Source organism: Dendropsophus ebraccatus, chromosome 7 (assembly GCF_027789765.1).
Source record: "Dendropsophus ebraccatus isolate aDenEbr1 chromosome 7, aDenEbr1.pat, whole genome shotgun sequence".
NCBI lineage: Eukaryota > Metazoa > Chordata > Amphibia > Anura > Hylidae > Dendropsophus > Dendropsophus ebraccatus.
This window is the reverse complement of record NC_091460.1, coordinates 5,604,921-5,631,843: the sequence shown is the minus strand read 5'-3', so window position 1 is coordinate 5,631,843 and position 26,923 is coordinate 5,604,921. Positions and strand designations below refer to the sequence as shown.

The 26,923-nt window shown below is 46.2% G+C and overlaps 1 protein-coding gene across 1 annotated transcript; it reads left to right on the top strand.

Moving 5' to 3' along the window:
* The first annotated feature begins 624 nt into the window (after window positions 1-624).
* LOC138796628 (tachylectin-2-like) lies at window positions 625-26,525 on the top strand. The gene is made up of 4 exons (XM_069976242.1): window positions 625-850; window positions 10,743-11,583; window positions 15,329-15,509; window positions 26,171-26,525. The coding sequence occupies exons 1-4, from the start codon at window positions 838-840 to the stop codon at window positions 26,372-26,374; spliced, it is 1,239 nt and encodes a 412-aa protein (XP_069832343.1). The 5' UTR covers window positions 625-837; the 3' UTR covers window positions 26,375-26,525.
* Window positions 26,526-26,923: the final 398 nt, after the last annotated feature.

Genomic DNA, 26,923 nt, shown 5'->3' with positions numbered 1-26,923 from the left:
AAGAAAATGTTTATGACGTTTTATCGATTATATATAATTTTCGTGTAACTCTTAAAAAAATATACGGCCAATTTGATTTTCGAAACTTGGTGTCTGTCACTGTTTTATTTAGTCATTTTTTTTCCCGTATCTAGTGCCAACAGTGTCGGATTGACTACTGGGTGATTAATGACAGAGGAACCATTATAGAGTATGAGACAGGGTGGATACAGCCCTTATAATCTCCATAGCTCTCCCAACCTATGTGCCTTGTCCATCATCTGATCCCACAGTGGACCGGGAGGAGTTGCTGATATTATTTTGTGACCTATGAAGCTGGGATTCCATTATAGACATTGAGGTGAGAGAACCCTGGTGCTGCTGCCCATCCCCCTGTAGGGTCCTAGGCTACACATAAGATACAAGAGGCCTTCACCTTCCCTTCCACCCACCTAAGCACATTGCCCACATGCTTCTCTCTCATTATAAACATTTGTGTGAAAATCAAATATTTTTGAGAGAAGTTGTCACCAGGGTGTATAATAATGATCGCCCCATGACAGGCGCAAATAAACTGATGTTCTCTATACAAGGTGTGATCTGCGATAAGCATAGTAATAGGAGCATTTCACCATCACCAAGTCATAGAACAGGAGATACAGAGTAAACACATGGGGGTAAACAGAGATGAGGAGTCATGATGGAGCGCTGCAGGGAGGAGGAGAAGGACACAGGTTCCCACAGTTTCCACCGTTCCTCTGGATTATATAAGAGTCCGGAGCAGAATTCTCCTCAGTGACCTGCAGTCTCCTTACAGAGAGCAGCCAGATCCACCGTGACACCCAACAAGACCCAACAATGGCCGACACAGGTAACCGCTCTCCTCTTCATCATAGACATCCACTATTTTATCTTTATACTTATCTTATATCATTGTCTTCTCTCTTCTTCTTCTTCCCTCTCATCACCACCAGCTTCCTCTTTAGGCCCCGTTCCCACTGAGGAAAGGTAGCGGAATTCCGCAACGGAATTGTCCGCCACGCAATGCCGTTAGCCTCCCGCTCATAATGGGAGTCTATGGGAGGCGCGCGCTCCTGCCCTGTCCGCGCTGAAGAATGAACATTTTCATTCTTCAGCACGTACAGAGCAGGAGCGCGCGCCTCCCATAGACTCCCATTATGAGCGGGAGGCTAACGGCATTCCGCGGCGGACAATTCCGTTGCGGAATTCCGCTACCTTTCCTCAGTGGGAACGGGGCCTTACTGTCTTATCACTTTCTTCTTGTTTTCATCATCTTCCTCCATCACCTTCTTCTGTAATCAGAATTCCTGTTCGGCCTCTTCGTACCTGTCTGTCTATACACTTCTCATCTCTGTACGCTAAAGTCTGCAGATGTTCCTCTTGGAGAGATGTTTGGCTTGGTATATATCCCCAGTCAGTGTTCTAAGATTCCTAGATTCAGCACGGACTTGAGGGGCTACTACTTTGGTGTAACAGCTATTTTGCATATACTTTTTGGTAACATCTATGTTAAGGAAACTCCGGCCCTTCAACGTTTGAAACGACATATAGGAAAAAAAAATAGAATTCCACTAACTTAGCATGCATGATGGAAACCTTTATACTGTATATGTTACAGGAGGAAGAAGGGAAAGGGAGGACATGATGGAAACCTTTATACTGTATATGTTACAGGAGGAAGAAGGGAAAGGGAGGACATGATGGAAACCTTTATATATGTTACAGGAGGAAGAAGGGAAAGGAGGGACATGATGGAAACCTTTATATATGTTACAGGAGAAAGAAGGGAAAGGGAAGACATGATGGAAACCTTTATATATTTTACAGGAGGAAGAAGGGAAAGGGAGGACATAATGGAAACCTTTATATATGTTACAGGAGGGAAGAAGGGAAAGGGGGACATGATGGAAACCTTTATATATGTTACAGGAGGAAGAAGGGAAAGGAGGGACATGATGGAAACCTTTATATATGTTACAGGAGGAAGAAGGGAAAGGGAGGACATGATGGAAACCTTTATATATGTTACAGGAGGGAAGAAGGGAAAGGGAGGACATGATGAAAACCTTTATATATGTTACAGGAGGAAGAAGGGAAAGAAGAGCATGATGGAAACCTTTATATATGTTACAGGAGGGAAGAAGGGAAAGGGGGGACATGATGGAAACCTTTATATATGTTACAGGTAGAAGAAGGGAAACAATGACATGATGGAAACCTTTATATATGTTACAGGAGGAAGAAGGGAAAGGGAGGACATGATGGAAACCTTTATAAATGTTACAGGAGGGAAGAAGGGAAAGGAGGGACATGATGGAAACCTTTATATATGTTACAGGAGGAAGAAGAGAAAGGGGGGACATGATGGAAACCTTTATATATGTTACAGGAGGAAGAAGGGAAAGGAGGGACATGATGGAAACCTTTATATATGTTACAGGAGGGAAGAAGGGAAAGGAGGACATGATGGAAACCTATATATATGTTACAGGAGGAAGAAGGGAAAGGGGGGACATGATGGAAACCTTTATATATGTTACAGGAGGAAGAAGGGAAAGGGAGCACATGATGGAAACCTATATATATGTTACAGGAGGAAGAAGGGAAAGGGGGGGACATGATGGAAACCTTTATATATGTTATAGGAGGAAGAAGGGAAAGAAGGACATGATGGAAACCTTTATATATATTACAGGAGGGAAGAAGGGAAAGGGGGGACATGATGGAAACCTTTATATATGTGACAGGAGGAAGAAGGGAAAGGAGGGACATGATGGAAACCTTTATATATGTTACAGGAGGAAGAAGGGAAAGGGAGGACATGATGGAAACCTTTCTATATGTTACAGGAGGAACAAGGGAAAGGGAGGACATGATGGAAACCTTTATATATGTTACAGGAGGAAGAAGGGAAAGGGAGGACATGATGGAAACCTTTATATATGTTACAGGAGAGAAGAAGGGAAAGGGGGGACATGATGGAAACCTTTATATATGTTACAGGAGGAAGAAGGGAAAGGGGGGGACATGATGGAAACCTTTATATATGTTATAGGAGGAAGAAGGGAAAGAAGGACATGATGAAAACCTTTATATATGTTACAGGAGGAAGAAGGGAAAAGGGGAAATGATGAAAACCTTTATATATGTTACAGGAGGGAAGAAGGGAAAGGGAGGGCATGATGGAAACCTTTATATATGTTACAGGAGGGAAGAAGGGAAAGGGGGGACATGATGGAAACCTTTATATATGTTACAGGTAGAAGAAGGGAAAGAAGGACATGATGGAAACCTTTATATATATTACAGGAGGGAAGAAGGGAAAGGGGGGACATGATGGAAACCTTTATATATGTGACAGGAGGAAGAAGGGAAAGGAGGGACATGATGGAAACCTTTATATATGTTACAGGAGGAAGAAGGGAAAGGGAGGACATGATGGAAACCTTTCTATATGTTACAGGAGGAACAAGGGAAAGGGAGTACATGATGGAAACCTTTATATATGTTACAGGAGGAAGAAGGGAAAGGGAGGACATGATGGAAACCTTTATATATGTTACAGGAGAGAAGAAGGGAAAGGGGGGACATGATGGAAACCTTTATATATGTTACAGGAGAGAAGAATGTAAAGGGAGAGCATCATTTCAGTTTTGTTTTTGGAAACAAAAAAGTAGAATGAAATTTGCTGTATTAAGTAAATATATAGTCAAAAAGCTGGCGGCATTAATACAAGGGGATTGCTAAAATGCATTAATGCCTCCAGTTATCTCACTATATAGTTATTAAATACAGCATATTTTTTTCAGGGCTCTCACTCTTGCATAATCATCAGCACCTGTGGAATATTTCCGCTGCAGGACTTATACACAGCTTTGGTGTTGCTCAACTTTATATAGTAGGTTCACCAAAGTGCCCGATTACTGCGGGCATTCTGACAGCATCCCTAGCAGCCAGCCAGGTTGCTGGGGCTTGGTGGTGTCTTGGGTTTCTGCTGTTGCCGGGGGCCGACCTGCCCCTAGCTGAGCAGCACAGCTGTCCTGAGTTTGGTTTTACTGGCTGTCGACACTGACAGTAGAATTTTATGTGTGTCCTGGGGCTTAAGCCTCAGCCCCAATCACGCCTGGGACTCCAGGCCCTATAGGTATCCTCCCACACATGTCTTTCCTGCCTGTCTTTCCTTGACCTAGCATTGCCTGCATTGTGTACCTGGTATTCTGACTTCTGGGTTTTTGGACTTTGACTATTCTCTTGGATCACGTTTCGTACTGCCCCGCTCTCGTTACTGACTTGGACATCTGACCTTGCTATATTGTGTTTGTCTTGTCTCTGTTCACTTACATTATATAGGATTAGGGACCGTCAACCAGTTTTCCGCTGCCGTCAGGGCTGTTGAGGCAATTAGGCAGGGACATCAGGGTGGCTGCCATCATTAGGGCTACACCTGTCCTTTGTCGTCCTGGTCCCTTATCCTGACAACATTGTAGAGCTACAGCAGCCTGAGAGTATGTGATACACTGTGTTGTTACCCTGGCTGTGGAGTCGGTAAGCTGAATTTTATCAGGACCGTCTGCAGCTTCTTCATAAATGGCCAGTCAGACCCCAGGGGAATTAGTGTCCAACTAGTGTAAAGTACAGGATCCTGGGGCGACTTCTGAGGGAATATATACTGTATATACAGCAGCTTCTCCTGTGTGTGCAGTGGATGCAGCCAGTCTCCAGCCTCCATGTCCTGAACTACTCACAACTAGGCTAGATGGAGCAGGGGGGCTTTTCCTGCTGACATCTTCTATGTTTCTAACTAAATATTCACCGTACACACATCAGAATACTGCTAACACTGCCAGATACCTGTTATAGAGGTCACACATAGTGATATAGAGGTCACACATAGTGATATAGAGAGGTCACACATAATGATATAGAGAGGGGTCACACATAGTGATATAGAGGGGGGTCACACATAGTGATATAGAGAGGGGTCACACATAGTGATATAGAGGGGTCACACATAGTGATATAGAGGGGGGTCACACATAGTGATATAGAGGGGTCACACATAGTGATATAGAGAGGGGTCACACATAGTGATATAGAGGGGTCACACATAGTGATATAGAGAGGGGTCACACATAGTGATATAGAGGAGTCACACATAGTGATATAGAGAGGGGTCACACATAGTGATATAGAGAGGGGTCACACATCCTCCCTGCTCCCCCTGTGCCATCCACCCTGCGCCCCCTGTGATCCATCCTGCTCCCCCTGTGCCATCCATCCTGCTCCCCCTGTGCCATCCATCCTGCTCCCCCTGCCATCCATCCTGCTCCCCCTGCCATCCATCCTGCTCCCCCTGTGCCATCCACCCTGCGCCCCCTGTGCCATCCATCCTGCTCCCCCTGCCATCCATCCTGCTCCCCTGTGCCATCCATCCTGCTCCCCCTGCGATCCATCCTGCTCCCCTGTGCCATCTATCCTGCTCCCCCTCCATCTATCCTGCTCCCCCTGCGATCCATCCTGCTCCCCCTGTGCCATCCATCCTGCTCCCCCTGTGCCATCCATCCTGCTCCCCCTGTGCCATCTATCCTGCTCCCCCTCCATCTATCCTGCTCCCCTGTGCCATCTATCCTGCTCCCCCTGCGATCCATCCTGCTCCCCCTGCCATCCATCCTGCTCCCCCTGTGCCATCCATCCTGCTCCCCCTGCCATCCATCCTGCTCCCCCTGCCATCCATCCTGCTCCCCCTGTGCCATCCATCCTGCTCCCCCTGCCATCCATCCTGCTCCCCCTGTGCCATCCATCCTGCTCCCCCTGCCATCCATCCTGCTCCCCCTGTGCCATCCATCCTGCTCCCCCTGCCATCCATCCTGCTCCCCCTGCCATCCATCCTGCTCCCCCTTTATATATTTTTTCCTTTTAACCCCTTGTGAACCTGAAAAATTTAAGGCTAGACCAAGTTTTAGTGTAAAAAAAAATTAAATTTTTCATTTTCATGACACATTTGTGTCTGTCACCAGTGGGGTCCATACGGCCACTATACCCCTTCTTACATTCCTTGAGGGGTGAAGTTTCCAGAATGGGGTCACTTGTGGGGGGTTTCCAATGTTTTGGCAGCACGGGGGCTCTGTGAACCCGACATGGCCTCTGTCCTCTATTCTGGCCAAAACCAGCTTCCAAAATCCAAATTGCGCTCCTTCCCTTTGGAGGCTTTCCGTGCAGTGACTTTGCACTTTGTGTCCACATGTGGGGTACTCCTGTAATCGGGGGAAATTGCTCTACATGATTAGTGGTTTATTTTTTATTTTAAACCCTTGTGAACATGAAAAATTCAAAGTTACACCAACGTTTTAGTGTAAAAAATTGAACTTTTCATTTTCACGGCATATTGTTCCACATTTGTGTCAGTCACCAGTGGGGTCCATATGCTCACCGCACCCCTTGTTACATTCCTCGAGGGGTGTAGTTTCCTAAATGGTGTCCCTTTTGGGGTGTTTGTTAGGTTTTGGCACCCCAGAGCCTCTGCCAACCAGAAGTGGTACTTTAAAAAATTTGCCAATAGTAATGGAGGCTTCAAAATTCACTAGGCGCTCCTTTACATCTGAGGCTTGTGGTTAAGTCAAATAGCGCAATAGGGCCACGTATCGTATATTTCTATAAACTACGGAAACAGGGCAATACAAATTGTGGTGCATTTCTCTGGAAATAGGTTTTCTATTATGAAAGATATTGGATCACAATATAATTTCTGCAAAGAAAATTGAAATTTTCAATTTTCTCACACTCTTAGCTCTCCATACGCAGCTACTGGAGTGGCCGGGCTACCCATAGCACCCCTGTATTCGCAGCAATCATGTCCCGCACCCGCTATGAGACCCTGATGCTTTTCATGCACTTTAATGACAACGCACAGTGCCCCCCAAGAAATGACCCAAATTTTGACCGCCTCTACAAATTAAGACCCCTATTATCCCTCCTCCAACAAACCTTCCTCAGTGTATACACCCCTGACAAGCAGCTGGCAGTGGACGAGTCCCTTATGAACTTCAAAGGCCGCCTTTCCTTCCGCCAGTTCATACCATTTAAGCGGGCGCGCTATGGCGTGAAGGTGTATAAGGTGTGCGAGAGCCCCACTGGCTACACCTGTAATTTTTTAAGTTATGAAGGCAGGGACCGCCAGCTAAACCCCCCAGGCTGCCCAGACACAGTTGGCGTCAGTGGGAAAATTGTGTGGGAGCTGATGGGGCCTTTTCTGCACAAAGTCTACCAGCTATACACTGATAACTTTTATTCCAGTGTCCCACTCTATAAATTGCTGCACGCTGCGAATACAGGGGCCTGTGGGACAGTCCGAAAAAGCAGGGTAGGACGCCCACCTGATTTGCTGTCCAGGCGGGTAGAAAGGGGGGCATCATTTGCGCTGGCAAGTGAAAACCTGCTCGCTGTCAAGTGGCATGACAGAAAGCAGGTCCTCATGATCACCACCCTGCACGCAGACACCTCAGTGGTGGTAAGGGAGAGGGGGGCCACCACTGACAGCACTAAACCTGCCTGTGTCTGCGAGTACAATCGATTTATGGGTAGTGTGGACTTGTCCGACCAGGCGCTGCAACCATACCTGGTGAAGTGCAAAACCAGGGCCTGGTACAAGAAAGTGGCAGTCTACCTTATTCAGACTGCCACCTACAACGCCTTCATGGTATATCAGAAGGCACAGCTATTTCCATTCCTAATACTGCATTCTAATATGGGCATTATTTTTTTTCTATTTTTTTGAAGGCTATCTAATAATAAAGCTGTTCAATATCAATACACTATGGGCTTAAATACAAATTCTTCACTATGGGGACTAGTGATACTTTACTGTTCAGACAAATGGTAATGGACACGGTCTCCATATATTTTGAAAGTGATTGGTTGTTTTGCGCGCCTAACAATTCCTACTTTCCCGGGCAGGGACCTGTGATGGTGTACCGCATCGCTTACCACATTCGTTCCTCATATAGGGATTGATGTGGCTACAGAGGTGTTGTATGACCAGTTGATATAAAATAATAAACTTGTCTTCATAGCCCTACAAGTGTTCTTTCATATTTTGAAGAAAAAAAGTCAAATTTTCCATACAGTTGGATCTTCCTCTTTTTTTTATATATATATATATTGCCCTTCACTACAGAACTTTTTTTTCCTGCTACATTTCAGACCAGAATGTTGTTCTTGATGTCATCAAAGTGACACAAATGCGAGATTTCTGCTTCTGTGGCAAGACATAGTCATATTTCAGGTAGTTGCTGTTTTAGGAACATGCCCCCTTAGGGGTACTCAGCTTTAATTCTCGACTTTTTGTTGCCAATAGGGATTTCACAATTTTAACACCTGTTGATTTTTAAAATTTGTTTGTTAATTTACCTGCTGTGCATTGATTTTGACCAAAATATATTCGCTATGGGGTCTATTTTCCAAAATGTGGTTATTTTGGGGGGTTTCCTATTATTCTGGCAGCTCTATACCCCTCCAAATGAACAATGGGGCCTAATAGATTTTATTAAGCAAAATGGGTGCCCTAAAATCATTGGATCCCACTGTGTGTCCATACATTGAGTTAGGGCCACAATAGTTATATTTTTGAACTCAGAAGAAATGGGATGATAAATTAGGGGGTGCCTTTTCTCATTGTTATGTGTGAAAGACGGATAACATGTCTTTAAAATGACACGTTAAAAAAAAAAAAAAGAGAACATTTTGACACTTTCACCTGCTTTGAATTAATTCTGTCCAAACACTGTGGGGTTAAAATACTCACTCTACCCCTATGGGGTCTAGTTTCCAAAATGGGGTCATTTGTGGTGGGTTTCTATTGTTCTGGCAGCTCTATACCTCTCCAAGTGAACAGTGGGGCCTAATAGATTTTTTAAAGCAAAATGGGTGCTATAAAATCATTGGATCCCGCTGTGTGTCCAAACATTGAGTTAGGGGCACAATAGTCATGTCTGAACTCAGAAGAAATAAGTCAATAAATAAGGGGGTGCCTTTTCTCCTTATCATGTATTTAGAAAGTATAACATGTCTTTAAAGTGACACGAAGAAAAAAAAAAGAAAGAACATTTTGTCACTTTTACCTGCTTTGTGTTCATTTTTTCAATACACTGTGGGGTTCAAATACTCACTGTACCCCTAGATGAATTCCTTAGGGAGTCTAGTTTCCAAAATGGGGTCATATGTGGGGGTGTTCTGGCAGCTCTATACCCCTCCAAGTGAACAGTGGGGCCTTATAGATTTTCAAGCTAAATTGGTGTTCTGAAAACCACTAGGTGCTCCCTTCATTTGGAGCCCTGCCGTGCGCCTAGACATTGAGTAAGGGGCACAATGGTCATATGTCTGAACTCAGAAGAAATGGGGCGATAAATTAGGGGGTGCATTTTCTCCTTATCATGCATTTAGAAGGGATAACATGTCTTCAAAATGACACATAGAAAAAAGAAAGCAAGAAATTTATTTCACGTTCACTTGCTTTGCATTAATTTTGTCCAAACACTGCGGGGTTAACAAACTCACTCTACCCCTAGATGAATTCCTTATGGGGTCTAGTTTCCAAAATGGGGTCATTTGTGGGAGTTTTCTATTGTTCTGAAACGTATGAGCCTCTGAAACTTGGCTTGATGCAGGGAATAAAATGCAATTCATAATTTTTAAAAAGTATGGTTAATTTTGTACGTTCTCAAATTTGAGTATTTTTTTTCCCAAAACGAATGCCAAAACAAAGGAAACAGATCGAAATATATGTATGATAAAAAAAATTCTACAGAAAGTACATATATAAGTGGAATATTATAGTTAAAAGTTGAAAAAAAAGAAAATTTTTCAAAATTTCTCTAATTTTTTGCTTTTTTAATCTATTTAAGAAAATTATATCAAAGTTTTTTTACTGCTGGGATAAAGTACAAGATGTGACAAAAAAACAATCTTAAAACCGCTTTGATGTATGAAACCGTTATAGAGTTATAAGCAGATTAAGTGAACCATACCAGATTTCCAAAATTTGGTCTGGTCATTAAGGCCCAAATGGGCTTGGTCCCTAAGGGGTTAAGGCCATTTTGGGCTCCGTCCTTATGTAACTATCATTTGTATAATATTTCTCACATGTCATAGAGGGATGCCAGAAAGGTCAGCATCGGTCAGGGTCTGGGTTCTGAGATTCCCGCTGATTGTTAGAATGAAGGGGCAGAAGCACTCAGGGGTGCGCGCTCTGCCCCTTCATCTCCACTATAACTGCAGTCTAATGAATTACAATGGAGCCTATGGAACTTCCGGACAGAAGGTTCCCATTATAATTCCGTAGACCGCTCTTATTATCAGTGTATGCAATTCATCTCCTTATAGCGGAGCGTGTGCGGCTGATCCCTTCTGTCCCTTCATTCTAGTGATCGGCAGGGGTCTAAGCACCCGGACCCCGACAGATAGAGACTTCTGACATGTCACAAGTTTATACAAATGAGAGTTATATGTTAATAGTCCAATGGGAAATAATTTAGGGATACAAGATGTGGAGGATAAGTAAAAGTCCTGATTGTTGGAACTTGCCCTCTATATAGAATGAGGGTCCATATAAGTGGTAGAGTTAGAGTACAACCCCAGGAGTAAAATCCCTGACTATAGGAGCTTATAATCAATAATAGTGACACGATATTAGAGGCCTTATTCTGTGCTTACTGGGTTATCTCATTCTTGTCCTCTTTTTATTCTAGACACACTCCTTCTGGCTGTGGATCCGGTTGGCACTGTCTATATCGGCTTACCACCCCGGCATGCCCAAGATAGTTTTGGTAATAGAGCAGTAGAATTAGGATCAATTAAGGATATCAATGCTATAGCCTGCAGCCCAGATGGGGAGCTCTTCTGTATCCACTTTGGGGACCTGTACAGAGGTCCAATGCCCTCCAAGAAAGATGTTAATTGGCTTACAGTGGCTCGAAGAGTTGCAAAATTTCCTTGGAACAAAATTAAACTTATTTTCTTCCACCCCAATGGAGATTTTTATTGCAGCACTTATGATGGAGAATTGTATAAGGGTCCCCCTCCAGATAATGAGCATGTACCCTGGCTCTATAATCGGGCAACAAGGATCGGAAATGGGAACTGGCAATCATTTTCAGCATTGCTTTTTCATCCAAATGGCGATCTGTATGGTGTGACCAATGACCGACTTTATTCTGGGCCTCCACCTACTGATGAAAAGTATCCATGGAACAAAGAGTATATTGATGTGGGCTGGGAAAGGTACTCTTACTTCATGGGCTTTACTAAAGATAATAAACTGTCGCTTGTAGAAAGAAAAATGGGACAGTTTTACAAAGGAGACCCACCGACACCAGAAAATCCAGCTTATTTCATCAATGCCGAATACTTAGGATGGACCTATACTTACTTTAGATTTTTTGTTTTTGTAAAAGACAAAACAATCAGTAACATTATCAGCTTTGATTTCCTGGTTGACAAGGGGGAAAGACTGTCGGAAACCCCTGAGGTGTTGGAGGAGAAGCTCTACGACAACAGAGAAAGCACTACTATCATGAGACACAACTACACGTAAGTACTCTACTGTAAGCTGGTGTAACTCTAAAGACCGTATTAGACAGCCTGATAAGCGGGGAAAGTGAGCGCCAATCTGCATGATGGCCATTCGATGATCGTGCAGCGGGGCTGCACAGGTATCATTGGTGACGTTTGTGTAGCCCTTACTTTTTGGTGTACTTCTACTAGTACTGTATAGAAAATAATAAAGCCGTATGCTTCCATGTCCACGCTCCCCCAGTGTCCCCCTAGCCTGCCTCTGGGATTCCTCGCTGACTAAAGCTTCTGGACCCGTCTCTACACTGACACCCTGCTCAGCCAATCACTGACTGGTGAGACGGGGAGGATCCCAGAGACAAGCCAGGAGGACACCGTGGGAGCAAGGACAGGTAAGTATATTCTTTATCTTGTATATACCCTGTCGAGGATTTTTAAACTTGTTGAAAGACAACGATCAGCTGATGATCGGCTCCTTGGCTGATCGTTGTGTTTGTTACATGGAATGATTATTTGTTCAAATTGGCCTCATTGGGCAGATAATGGCTTTGTGTCATAGGGCTCTTAGAAGCCGCTACTCAGAGATTGTAGGAAATGGTTTAGCTCCTGATTATCGTTACTTCTTGGATCATGAAGCCCATAATGGAACCAGAGATAATCTGTGACTATGAAGCAGCCCTGGTATTTACTGTAACAGATACGTCAGGTGTGGTGACAGATCCAATATAACGCCAAGATCACATCGACAGTACGCCAGTGTGGTTTAGGTCAGAAATCCAGGAGATCGGCCTGCCCACATATACCACCCCTCGATAAAGGCCGTTTGCCAAAACATGTGTCGGGCGACGTCTGGACCTAAACACTTCTTACTTGTTTACAGGTATACTTCATTAATTTGCACCTTATGTGGTACCTGCACCATAGGATCTGTCTCTAGTCGGCCCATCCCAGCCTTGTGCGGGTCTACAATTTTGTCCCTAGTGTGCTTAGACAGCTGTGTGGTCTCGGCCATGGTGGAGAGGTTGGAGTGTGATGAGTGTGTGGACAGGAGACTATTATACAGGTAATGAGATGAAACAGGTGCAGGTAATCCAGGTAATGAGGGCAGAGGAGGAGGAGGAGGTCTGTGAAATCTTTATTTTGTTAGTAAATGGTCGAATAATTATTTCATGCAATAAAATGTTAATGAATTATTAAAAAATTTAATTCTCTCTCTCATAGGTGAAGTGTACCTACAAAAAAAATTAAAGACCTCTCCATGCTTCATATCCATGTCCATATTACTATTACAGATTGCTCCCCACGGCCCCCACTAAATTACACAGACTTCTCCCATGGACCCCTATATTACACAGGATGTACTACTTATTATGTCAGCTCTCTAATTGACAGCTTCTAGTATCTTCCTTTCTCACAACTCCCTAAGAGCCCAACTCTCATATACTACTGGTAAAGCCTTCATTTCTCCCTTCCAGCTCCTTATTCCCCATCTCCCACAGACTGCATCTTACTGCTCCTTATTCCCCATCTCCAACAGACTGCATCTTACTGCTCCTTATTCCCCATCTCCCACAGACTGCACCTTACTGCTCCTTATTCCCCATCTCCCACAGACTGCACCTTACTGCTCCTTATTCCCCATCTCCCACAGACTGCATCTTACTGCTCCTTATTCCCCATCTCCCACAGACTGCATCTTACTGCTCCTTATTTCCCATCTCCCACAGACTGCATCTTACTGCTCCTTATTCCCCATCTCCCACAGACTGCATCTTACTGCTCCTTATTCCCCATCTCCCACAGACTGCATCTTACTGCTCCTTATTCACCATCTATCAAAAACTGCATCTTACTGCTCCTTATTCCCCATCTCCCACAGACTGCACCTTACTGCTCCTTATTCCCCACCTCCCACAGACTGCATCTTACTGCTCCTTATTCCCCATCTCCCACAGACTGCATCTTACTGCTCCTTATTCCCCATCTCCCACAGACTGCATCTTACTGCTCCTTATTCCCCATCTCCCACAAACTGCATCTTACTGCTCCTTATTCACCATCTATCACAGACTGCATCTTACTTCTACTTATTCCCCATCTCCCACAGACTGCATCTTACTGCTCCTTATTCCCCATCTCCCACAGACTGCATCTTACTGCTCCTTATTCCCCATCTCCCACAGACTGCATCTTACTGCTCCTTATTCCCCATCTCCCACAGACTGCATCTTACTGCTCCTTATTCCCCATCTCCCACAAACTGCATCTTACTGCTCCTTATTCACCATCTATCACAGACTGCATCTTACTTCTACTTATTCCCCATCTCCCACAGACTGCATCTTACTGCTCCTTATTCCCCATCTCCCATAGACTGCATAAAGTATTGAGGATGTGTATGCCGTCTATTTGACAGGTCCCAGCTATATGATAATAGATTTTTCAGCTGCAGAATGTAAGGACTCTCTCTATGACAGAGGTCCCCAACCTTCTCTATCATCTTCTACTTGGATTGTTAATCAGAAGCCACATCCATTTAATAAACAAAGAAATATTAGGCATGAAGAAGATGTAAATCTTTAAAATACAAATGTTTGCTTATATTTAAGTTTATAATTTTGCGCATTGGTATCATAGTATATTAACCATCTGTGGTGGATGTTTAGGAGGCTTGGTGTTATGTCAGCTCAGCCAGAGATGGTAGTGTCATGACGCCAGCGCTAGTCCAGCACACAGGTGGGATGTTGGTACCTGCTTTGTTTGTGTGGCCGGCTGTGTTTTCCAAATGGTCAGTGACCTGCCGGGCTGTAATGGGTTCCTTGGGCTCTTGTCACGGTGGTCCTGAGTGGCAACTGACCCACCCGGACTATTAGTACTGCCACCCACAGAAAGGGGAAAAAATAAGCCAAGGTGTGCTTAGCTAAGTGTCCAGGGGTGTCCCAGTTACCTGCACTGCGAGATAGGATACGTAGACTTTCTTTACGGTAGCTTTGTCCTATCCAGGCTAGTTGCTCTTGTGTTCAGGATAGTATCCTGCACTTTTTAGACGTGTTCTCAGTGTGGGTTAGGGTTAGCATACTGAAAGTAGTAGTAGATAAAGAACTGGTTGTTTCTAGCTGCATCTGTACACACTGAGTGTCTAGACTAGACTGCCTCGGTTGTCCCTGACAGGGGTCCTGGCATCAGCTAGGCCCTGGCTTAACTACTGCAGGGACAGCTGTTTTTTTGCATCTTCCCTCTCTGAGAATCTGGTTAAAACTCACTCTGCACTTCCGCCACCAGTGTCTCCTCCAACAGGGGATTAAAGTGAGCTTCCCTGTGAGTGGTGGCGATGAGTGTGTGCATGAGAAAGAAGAGAAAGGATTGGTTTGAAGTAGAGAGCACCACCTATTGATCAATAATTACACATAGTACAAAGCAGTAAACCCGTTAACTACAGCTGTGCATAGATATACCTAGACAATACTGACACCTAGTGGTGAAACTTTAGAATACCTCATTCACCACTTAACCTGAAAGAAGGAGCTTTTTGAGAGGTGCACAGGAGAGGTAAAAACACCTGCGGTGGGACATCACACATCCAGAATAGATTAGGATTTGTAAACAATATTGGTGTGCACATGTTGTAGTGTAGCCAGGGCTTATGTCCATGAGTGACAGCTCCTGTAGGGAGCCACAGAGTGGGGATCTATGGCAAACACAACATATCAGGGATCTCCCAACATGAACCTAAGACCTAAGGACGCTGTTTTTGTTGTGTCAGGATCAAGAAAGCTGTGAAGGAGATCAGCAGTTTCTCCCATGAACATGGATTTACGTTTGAAGCCGGAATTGAAACTTCTTTCAAAGGAGGAATTCCTTTTGTTTCTGAGGCATCTACGACTATTAAACTTAACATGAGCCAAACCAAGAACTGGAACATAACAACGGCTAATGAAACTGAGGTAAGTCCCTGAGGTTACACTATAAAATAGACTAAACTTTGGGTAATTTATAATGGGGTAAACATGAATGTAAATGGTGTCTTATTCTTGGAGGTTCTTTATTATGCTACAAAGTTATCTAACTGGTTTTCCATCTGTATCTCTGACATGGAGGTCCGGACTGAAGGACACCTAGGGGGACATTTATGAAGCCCAGCGTTTTTTACGCCAGACTTATAAATGTCCCCGCATCTCCGGTGCTACGGAGATTTATGTAGAGGCGGACCGCCTCTACATAAATCCCGTGCGCGTCGGTGCCCACCCGAAAACCTACGCCACCTGAAAGGTGTAGTTTTCGGCGCAATGATAAAATGAGAAAATTACAAATCGCGCGGACTCTGAGTCCACCCCCCCCGTAACGCCCCCTCCTCACCCCCTCCCCGCCCCCCCCCCCCCCCCCGGCGTACTCGGCGTGAAGTGCCGATATGCGAATATTTTATTCGCAAATCGGCCATTTGCGAATAAAAAAATACGCAAATCGGCACTTTCCGCCGAAAATCATCCGTACGCCGGATAATACATGTCGCCCCTAGAGTGGTCCTGTAATGCTGGAGGGAACAGGTTGCTAGTAGAGTATTGTTGTACCATGTTAGCTATAGGAATCAGTAGGATAGAGAGGAAATCAGGCGATACCTTTTGGAGGCTGAGTATATGTGAGTGTAAGCTTTTGGGAGTCTGGCCCCCTTCATCAGACATGATGTTATACAAAACTGATAAAATCACAGACTTATATACACACTAAACTACACCAAAAACTCATATGGGGAACCCCAATTAATCAAAAGTAGAATCAAACATCAGTTAACAAAAAATAATGTTTATTGAATCAATCACAGAAAAACAACACATAAAAACAAGACGTGGGGAGGAGGGAGGCCGAGTTGCTGGGACAAGTTATTTAAAGTGCCAATGCATCCATATACATCACATTGTAAACTGTATATTATAATTCATCCAGCATAACGTGCATAATAGAAAGTGCCAGTGCCGATTGCTACAGTGCGCTGATAGGAATCACATACAAATAGACAAATACATATGGATGAGAGGGTAGTTAGCAGTATGTAACACAGGTCCCAGTCCACTAGTCCCCCACCTCACACTCCAACGCTGCTTCGCTCTCCTAGCTTCGTCAGGGAGTAACGAGGTGGGGGTCCAGGGGCCTTAAATATACATCCAGTGGAGGTGATTGGCCGATATATATATCTAACACCTGGGCCGCATAATACCTGGCAATCCTGTAACGCCGAGCGCCGCACGCCCCGAGCCCGCCGGGCGGAAGCGGAAGTGACGTCAGGTGTGATTACACTGTTCGCCACCCACGCAACTCACCCCAGCGTCTTGGTTCGCACACGACCCAGCGGCCATCTTGGATGTGAGAACTACTGTGAGCAAGGTTGCATAGTGACTACCAAATTGATAATCAATGATACATAATAATCCAAAGCATCATATGATAATATATATATATATATACATATATATTAACATATGTGGACTATGAAGATGATGTCGCAGACCCCGCAGTCCCCACAGATGTCATCCTCTGTGTCATCATCAGGGAATGGATCTGTGTTTCTGCCACTGACCCAGCGTCAGCTACCATCTACGGCTCATGGGTCCGGTGGAAAAAAAGTTGACAAACAGCGTCAGCCAATAGATGTCGGCAAGTCCCAGGCACTCAACAGGTACCCCAAGGCAGTGGCGCCACTCTGCAGCAGGCCATCAGTGCACCTGCTCCAAAGAACCGCCCACTGAGATCAGCGGTCTAGCAGTTCTTCCATGTTGGAAAAGAGGAAAAAACAACTCAGCCATTTGGAGCATTTGTGACCATAAAATGGGGCCAGGGTTTGGTTTCAAACCTGGGCACCACGCCTATGGAGCAACACCACTCCACTGCCTGGAAGATCTGGGACCCCCATGCCACGTACTGCCGGGAAGAAGATCTGCAGCTACCGCCACAAAGCCCATCATTGCAAGCCAGGAATCTGCATTCTTGGTTGCAAATAGTCGGTTCCAAACTTCTACCTCTGCCTCCTCCGGGGCTCATAGTGAGCAAACACTGCCACTCGTGAGACAGCAGTTGCAGCCCGAATCCATCACAAGGAGGCAGCAGTACTCCTACCACTATCCGATGGCACAGAAGCTGAACGCCCACCTGGCTAAGCTTAATGCCCTGAAGTCTCTCCTGTTCCAGTTGGTGGACTCCAAGCCATTTAGGGAGCTGATGGCTTGTGTACCACCACAATGGAGAGGGCACAGTCGCCATTTCTTTGCCAAGGCTATTCCATTTATGTATGCATATCTCCAGAGGTAGGTTGGCCACTCTTTGCGGCTCTCTGTCTTTCATCAGGTGCACCTAAGCACAGATGTATGGAGGTCCAGCTATGGCCAGGGGCAGTATTTGTCTATCACTGCATAATGGATAAATGTCCTTCTGGGAGAGCTGCAGCAACAACATGGAGCAACAGAGGTCGCACCACTATCTACTCTGAGAATCCACTGTGGACATCATCCAAAGACCTCATTCTCTGCCTTCACCACCTTGTCCAGTCATCCCTCCACTGCACTACCTGTCACTGTGCTGTGCGAATGCTGACTTGCCATGCGCTGTCAGGCTTTCCTTCACCTGTGCAGCCTGGGTTACAGGAACCACACTGGCAGCAAACATCTTCATGCCATGAAGAACGACCTCTCAAAGTGGCTGACCTCTCCGCAATTACAGGTGGCGGACAATATGGCGGACAAAGGCTGTAAAATTCTGTCGGCACTGCAGCAGGGAGGGCTCACGCACAATCCATGCATGGCCCACGCCCTGATCTTGCATCTTCCTCCGTTCTTTCGCGGGACTCAAAGATTTGCTGAAAATGGCGAGGAAACTACCCACTTCAGCCACTCGGTTGTGGCAAGGAATGCCCTCCACAGGACTGCAATAACATTGGCTGATCTGCCATGTGTTGATGTGGTGGAACTCGTCCGTCCACATGTTGGATTGGCGGCCTCACACAGAACTGCAATTTCCAGGTCACGGATTGGCAGATGACGCACGATGTATGCTGGTTTATGGTACCATTCGAGGAAGCCACAATGACCCTGCTTCACGTCATAGAGTGTGCAGTGAGTAACATCATTAGCGTGGGTAGTGCAATCGCCTATGATGCCAATCTGAGCCAAGAGATGGACAAATTGGTGGTGGAGGAAGAAGAGGTATATGGCCAGGTGTTCCAAACACCATCAGGTAGCATCTTAGGTCTGGAAACACAAGAGGAGATAGAGGAATCAGTTTCTGAAGAGGATGACCAGAACAGGATTATCCAGACACATCCCCATGACTATGGTTCACAAAGAGGACATTTCCCTTAAAGGAGAAGTCCGGCCAAAATTTATTTTTTATATGTTATTACTTATACAATTTTCTAATGTACATTAATTATGGGAAATGCTCATATACTGCTATTTTCCTTAATTTAGTGTATCAGGAAGTGTTAGAGTGTTAGTGACGTCACGACGAATGGTGTAATTCCTATGGAGTGTCCAGCAGGGGGCGCTCTATATATAGAAGTCAATGAGTACCATTGACTTCTATATATAGTGCGCCCCTGCTGGACACTCCATAGGAATTACAATGGATCTGTGTATGTAATGTAATGTAATGTTATGTACAGTACTTTGCGATTGAATACATTCATGGAATATTTTGGGGAGCAAGTATCCTTGCTCCCCAAAGTATCCCATAAATGTATTCAATAAATACATTTGCAGGGCACCGAGCAGGGAGGGAGAGAAGTGCCATCTACCTCCCCCCTCCCTGCTCGGTGCTGGGCACATATACAAAGTACTACTCCCCCATTATCTGCAGATAATGGGGGAGTAGTACCTGTGCTATCTATCGCCGCCCGCTCCGCCGCCACTCACACTAGGGCCGCTCTTCATGCCCCCTCTGCCGGTCCGACCTCCTCCTCCCGACTTCAAACACTATGGTCCCCTGACTCTCCGCTGCCCGCCCGCTGCCTCCCCGCTGCCTCCTCCACGGCGCTCCCGGTGCTTCCTGGTGTTCTCGGCCGGGGTGGGTGAGGGCTGACGCGGCCGGCATACAGGAGTAGAGAGCGGCAGCCGGCCGGATAGTGGGAGTCAGCGGCACGGGCGGGCAGCGGGGAGGCAGCGGGCAGGCAGCGGGGAGGCAGCGGGCGGGCAGTGGGGAGGCAGCGTGCGGGCAGTGGGGAGTAAGGGGACCATAGTGTTTGAAGCCGGGAGGAGGAGGTCGGACCGGCGGAGGGGGCATGAAGAGCAGCTTCTGTGTGAGCGGCGGCGGAGCGGGCGGCGATAGATAGCACAGGTACTACTCCCCCATTATCTGCAGATAATGGGGGAGTAGTATTTTGTATATGTGCCCAGGACCGAGCAGGGAGGGGGGAGGTAGATGGCACTTCTCTCCCTCCCTGCTCAGTGCCCTGCAAATGTATTTATTGAATACATTTATGGGAATGTATTCAATCGCAAAGTACTGTACATAACATTACATTACATTACATACACAGATCCATTGTAATTCCTATGGAGTGTCCAGCAGGGGCACACTATATATAGAAGTCAATGGTACTCATTGACTTCTATATATAGTGCGCCCCCTGCTGGACACTCCATAGGAATTACACCATTCATTGTGACATCACTGGAACACTTCCTGATACACTAAATTAAGGGAAATAGCAGTATATGAGCATTTCCCATAATTAATGTACATTAGAAAATTGTATAACTTTCCATAAGTAATAACATATAAAAAATAAATTTTGCCCGGACTTCTCCTTTAACCATAAACTCTGACACTTCTACCAGGGAATCTTTTTATTCCCAAATTTTTTTCTTTTATGAATGGTAACTTGGCAACATCTGTTCTTGGAGTTTTAAAGATATCCCAAGGGTACTTAGAGCTCGCACAATGGTTCCTGATAGGGTACTTGTTGTATGACGTTTTAATGGTAAGTGCTATAGAAAGGGTTCCTGATGTGTTCCTGGGGTGTATATGAACTGCTTTATTAGAAGGAGTTTTCTGCCTTACGCTATTGGAAGAGTTCCTGATGGAATGTATATCACAGAGGATGATGAACTCTAAACGTGATATAAGAACCCTGTAAAGTTACTACAAGCAGCTATCTGTTGCTGAAAGGCACATTATCTTGCCCTATGTATACTGCATTCATCTGTAAATGGTTGCTTTTTGTTTTTTGCCTCAAAGGGTGCTCAGCTGTTTTTCCGCCACCTTTCAGTACTATGGGGCGGGTGGATATTGCGCAGTTCAGTGCGGAACTACCTAGGTCAACACTGAAGCTGGAAATTTCCCAAAGTCTACATATTGTAGTGCTAACCGGTGTAAAGATCCGCTGATGATTTTACGCAGCAGCCGTGAATCGGCATGTGAATGCACCATTAGGGTGAGGTTTTTTGGGAGTGACCAAAGTGAGGGGGAGAGAATCACTCCCATACAGTACCTCTTCAGAATTATCTCTGTTCATATAAGCTGGAGACAGCTTAAATACCCTATGAGATGCATGCATGGGTTGCGTCTTGCACTTGCGTCTAGGTGTTCATTTCCATTTTTGGCAGTGGGACGGCCCATTCAACTCAAAAGTCAGATTAGAGTAATTTCACTTGACATGTTGACAAAAAAAAAAAAAAAAAGGTACTATGTGTGTCTGTTTATTGGGGGGTTTTTTTCTTTCCTTCTCATATATTTTAAAGAAAAAAAGGAAAACCCGCTACAATTACCACCGCAAATGTCTGCTCTAGGCCCCTCAGGGGGATTCTTACATATGAAATGTTTTATTAGAAATACTTTCAATTTTCTGCCGCTGACCCACCAAGGTCCACTGCTGTCCATTACGGGAAATTAAATGATTGACAGGCTGATTGACACTTTTTTTTTAAATTGTCATTTTCCAATTTTTGACACAGTAACAACAACATCTGTTGAAAAGATGCTACTCTGTAATAGTCCCCGTATCGCAGCTACTATAGTTTGGCTGGTTATTGAAATTTGTTTGTATTTGATTCACAAATTTTATCAAATCCAACCCAATATTCGCGAACCTGGCAAAATGAATTTTCAGCTGCTTTGCTCATCTCTCATGTTAACTATGCCCACATCTGTACTGCTATTACCCACAGAATGATCTATTTTGGATCAAACAGACAAACTACGAAAGCTACAGCAGAATTTCCACCAACACGGACTTCTAAGGGCCCTTGCACACTGAGTAAAAGAGGCAGAATTTACGGAGTCCGCAGGGTGGATTCCTCCATCAATTGTAGATCAAAACTATCATTTCTACCTGCTGCGATTCCTGTAGAACATCAGAGAGTCAGAGATAGTTACAGATGGAACAACAGTCTCTCTGACTTGTAGGTAGGTGTAGAAAGGGTGTCCACGGTTACTCCCATACCAAGCTGAAAGTGGTCACTTGACTCCACACTTCTCTATGGGACATACTGACTAGCTGTCCTTAAAGAGGTTGTCCAACTTTTTTTTTTTATTGGAAATGTGAATAATTTGTAACCTGTCCCTTTCCCTCAGTGGTTTTCTCTAACCTTTTTTCTCCTCTGTGTCCCCGGGCCTCCATCCTCCTCCTCTGTGTCCCCGGGCCTCCATCCTCCTCCTCTGTGTCCCTGGGCCTCCATCCTCCTCCTCTGTGTCCCCGGGCCTCCATCCTCCTCCTCTGTGTCCCCGGGCCTCCATCCTCCTCCTCTGTGTCCCCGGGCCTCCATCCTCCTCCTCTGTGTCCCCGGGCCTCCATCCTCCTCCTCTGTGTCCCTGGGCCGCCTCCTCTGTTGCTGCTTTTTGGATTTGTGTTTGTTTACATATAGAACTTCCAGGTCACAGGGGTCAGCAGTGACATCACAGCTCTGCAAGCCTGTAGCTCCACCCCCTCTACCCATAGGCAGGTAATGTCTGTATTATTACAGGTGTCCTTTGAGCAGCATGGTGGCTCGGTGTCTTCCAATTAGTTATGTTATCAAATCAATTAGTTTTTCACACTTTTATCTGTTGTAGGACTACAAACCCCAGCACACATGTACATGATAGGAGTTGTAGTCCTGGATTACATATACACTACAGTAGCCATCCTACAGGTGGGCGGGGTCTCAGTGAGGCAGGATTCTGTTACCTCAGCAATAGATTGATAGATGACATGGTGACTGCCATGAGGTGAAGTCTCCTCTCTCCTCTCCATATTACACACAGCAGCAGCACTGCCCTCACACTGTACATCTTTAGGCTATGTTCACACTACGTATATGTCCAACCGCATATTTTTCGCAGCTGGACATATACGTGTTAAACTCCGGCCGGGGATTTACGTAAGTTGCGGCCGGCTACGTACGCCCGTAGTCTACTTACGCTTCCCGAGCGCCGTATGTAGCGATCTGACAGCGGTCTTTTACTTGGAAATCTTCGGCTAGCCCCGGACACCCCACAGAACCTTTTGGATCGGCAAAACAAAGTGCAAAACTGAAGAAATCACCACTACGTACGGGACCGCATGTTACGCTACGGGCGTAAGTTACAGCATTTCCGTCCTCAAACAATGGTCTGGTTCATTTTTTACGGCGCCGCATACGATCCGGGCGTAAGTTCTTACGTAGTGTGAACTGTGCCGCCGTATATCGTATACTTTACATTGTACGCAAACTACGTAAATCTCCGGCCGCTTATTCACAGAACGCGCTACGGCTGGAAACTTACGTAGTGTGAACATAGCCTTACACTACAATAGTAACAATATAGGGGAAGATTTAGCAAAGCCTGTGCAGGGGAGCAGTTACCCATAGCAACCAATCAGATTGCTTCTTTCATTTTTAAAAAAGGCCTTGGAAAATGAAACCTAGAATCTGACTGGTTGCTATGGGCAACTGCTTCCCTGTTCCTCTGCACAAGTTTTGATAAATCACTGCATAGTTCCTTTATTTACTGTTTATAGCTCCAACCTATGCTGCAGTGCTGTACACAGATTGTAGTCTGCCATGCTGTCCTTACTGCTGCAGTTTCTTCTGGCCTCAGATATTAGTTAGATGTAAGGGGTGTGGCTAAAGAAATATATGCATAACCCCACCCACCTGATGACTCACTGTTCCCTCACTGGCAGGAACAGGAAACAGAAGGGAACAGAATTTCACAGGAAGTAAAGAAAACACAGGCAGAGTGGTCATGTGACCTCTCCCACGCAATCCCCTCTCGCCCGTGTCCATACTCAGAGAGCAGATAGGCATTAAACATAAATAAATGCGGTAAGCTCACCTCAATGAATTCGTATTGGTCACATTTCATATAGGAGGGTGCACGGTTCCGACGATAGCCAGTCGTAAATCCAAGGAATAGTAAGAAAAAGTAGGGGTTCCAGCACTCCAATGGCAATTAAAATCTGTAAACTTTATTTCATATCCAAAGATAAAACATGCTGCAAAGTAATGCGAAACGCGTCGCTGTTATCCTGCAGCATGTTTTATCTTTGGATATGAAATAAAGTTTACAGATTTTAATTGCCATTGGAGTGCTGCAACCCCTACTTTTTCTTACTATTCTAGGCATTAAACCTACACTCCCTGTGCTTCCTAAATCAACACCCTCTCCTTATGCAAGGGACTCTATGTTCAGTGATCCTCCAGCAGTAGCTTGTGAGACCGCTGGCAAACTTTCACTATGGCCTCCCTGCTGCCGGGAGATGTGAGCCACCGCACATGCTGCCGTAAGAGCTGCCGGGAGATGTGAGCCACCGCACATGCTGCCGTAAGAGCTGCCGGGAGATGTGAGCCACCGCACATGCTGCAGTAAGAGCTGCCGGGAGATGTGAGCCACCGCACATGCTGCCGTAAGAGCTGCCGGGAGATGTGAGCCACCGCACATGCTGCCGTAAGAGCTGCCGGGAGATGTGAGCCACCGCACATGCTGCAGTAAGAGCTGCCAGGAGATGTGAGCCACCGCACATGCTGCAGTAAAAGCTGCCGGGAGATGTGAGCCACCGCACATGCTGCCGTAAGAGCTGCCTGGAGATGTGAGCCACCGCACATGCTGCCGTAAGAGCTGCCGGGAGATGTGAGCCACCGCACATGCTGCCGTAAGAGCTGCCTGGAGATGTGAGCCACCGCACATGCTGCAGTAAGAGCTGCCAGGAGATGTGAGCCACCGCACATGCTGCAGTAAAAGCTGCCGGGAGATGTGAGCCACCGCACATGCTGCCGTAAGAGCTGCCTGGAGATGTGAGCCACCGCACATGCTGCCGTAAGAGCTGCCGGGAGATGTGAGCCACCGCACATGCTGCCGTAAGAGCTGCCTGGAGATGTGAGCCACCGCACATGCTGCAGTAAGAGCTGCCAGGAGACGTGAGCCACCTCACATGCAGCAGTAAGAGCTGCCGGGAGACGTGAGCCACCTCACATGCAGCAGTAAGAGCTGCCGGGAGACGTGAGCCACCGCACATGCTGCCGTAAGAGCTGCCTGGAGATGTGAGCCACCGCACATGCTGCCGTAAGAGCTGCCGGGAGATGTGAGCCACCGCACATGCTGCAGTAAGAGCTGCCAGGAGATGTGAGCCACCGCACATGCTGCCGTAAGAGCTGCCGGGAGATGTGAGCCACCGCACATGCTGCAGTAAGAGCTGCCGGGAGATGTGAGCCACCGCACATGCTGCAGTAAGAGCTGCCGGGAGATGTGAGCCACCGCACATGCAGCAGTAAGAGCTGCCGGGAGACGTGAGCCACCGCACATGCTGCCGTAAGAGCTGCCGGGAGATATGAGCCACCGCACATGCAGCAGTAAGAGCTGCCGGGAGATGTGAGCCACCGCACATGCTGCAGTAAGAGCTGCCGGGAGATGTGAGCCACCGCACATGCAGCAGTAAGAGCTGCCGGGAGATGTGAGCCACCGCACATGCAGCAGTAAGAGCTGCCGGGAGATGTGAGCCACCGCACATGCTGCAGTAAGAGCTGCCGGGAGATGTGAGCCACCGCACATGCTGCAGTAAGAGCTGCCGGGAGACGTGAGCCACCGCACATGCTGCCGTAAGACGTGAGCAACCGCACATGCTGCCATAAGAGCTGCTGACATCATCCCACTTCCAGCTCTGGCAGAATAAGGTCCTGTGACTGCACATGGGGAGAGAAGGCCACCTCCCACACACCGTTGGGCCATCACAGTGGTTGGCGAAGCCATAAGAGTCGTGCAATGCAATCCAGGAGAGAGAACTGGCGCAATCATTACTGCTGATGCCGCCGGCGGCATAGATCTTCTCTGATGCTGGCCGGGCAACAACCAAGCAATAGACCTTGTAAACGCAGGAGAAGGAGGTAGCACATTGGTCCCCTGTATTTTCTTGCCCATCTGAAGGCGTGGAAGTCTAGAGCAAGAGATCAAAGCCGAGCAGCCTTACTCCACGTCTATCCTTATTCTTGTTTTTTGCAATCTTTAAAGGTCATAGAACTGTTCTCCATTTTCACCAAAACAAAATCCTTGAGTTTCTTACGGTTTCTGATGACATTTACAATAACAATTCTGTTTCTTGTTCTCTCTAATGACACAAAAACACATGGTCACTAAGGTTCTTGTCATCTTTCTTTGTCTTCTACAGACTTCCTTTGAATCAAACACAAACGTAGAGCTGGAGCCTGGTAAAGCCATTAAGGTGGTGTCCTCAGTGATGAAATCCGAAATTAATGTCCCCTACAAGGCGATCGCCTGCACCATGTTTGGTGCTGAGGTTGAAGTTTATGGAAAGTGGACAGGGGTCTCACATTACAACCTGACGGTTAAGCAGGTCGATTTCAATAAGTAGACGATCACATGTCCCGGGATTTATACATTTCCTAATCAAAATGATTAATTAAGGATGATTCTCATGATTACGCCTCCTGCAGATTGCCTGAAAAACAATTACAATTCTCGTATTCATCTCCAATATTAAAGGACAAGTGACATGAAAAACTTTTTCCCAGTAATTGAAGCACATTACAAAGATATATAACTCTGTAATATGCTTCAATCACCTATCTGCCTCCCTTCCCTGTCTTTTCCCCCCTCCACCCCCCACCAGGAAGTGTCCTGACTCACACAGACCTGATTACTGTTGTCACCGTCACCAGGCAGCTCCTTCTTGTGAGGATGAGTCATCAGCAGGAGGGCTGCTCTAGCTCCTGTTACACCAGCCTCCCCCTCCCCCTCCTTGTCAGGTGACTCTGCTTGCTCAGCTTATCTTCTCTAGTGACATGACTCCGTCACTGAGTCCACGGCAGCAGGAGAGAGGGTATGAGGGGAGGGGGAGAGAGGGTATGAGGGGAGGGGGGAGAGAGGGTATGAGGGGAGGGGGGAGCTGCCTATGTGCCGG

Bases quoted from the DNA above. Each gene is read 5' to 3' on its own strand.
- LOC138796628 (XM_069976242.1), top strand. The intron at 11,584-15,328 runs GTAAGTACTCTA...TTGTTGTGTCAG, and splicing joins ATCATGAGACACAACTACAC to GATCAAGAAAGCTGTGAAGG. The intron at 15,510-26,170 runs GTAAGTCCCTGA...TGTCTTCTACAG, and splicing joins CAACGGCTAATGAAACTGAG to ACTTCCTTTGAATCAAACAC.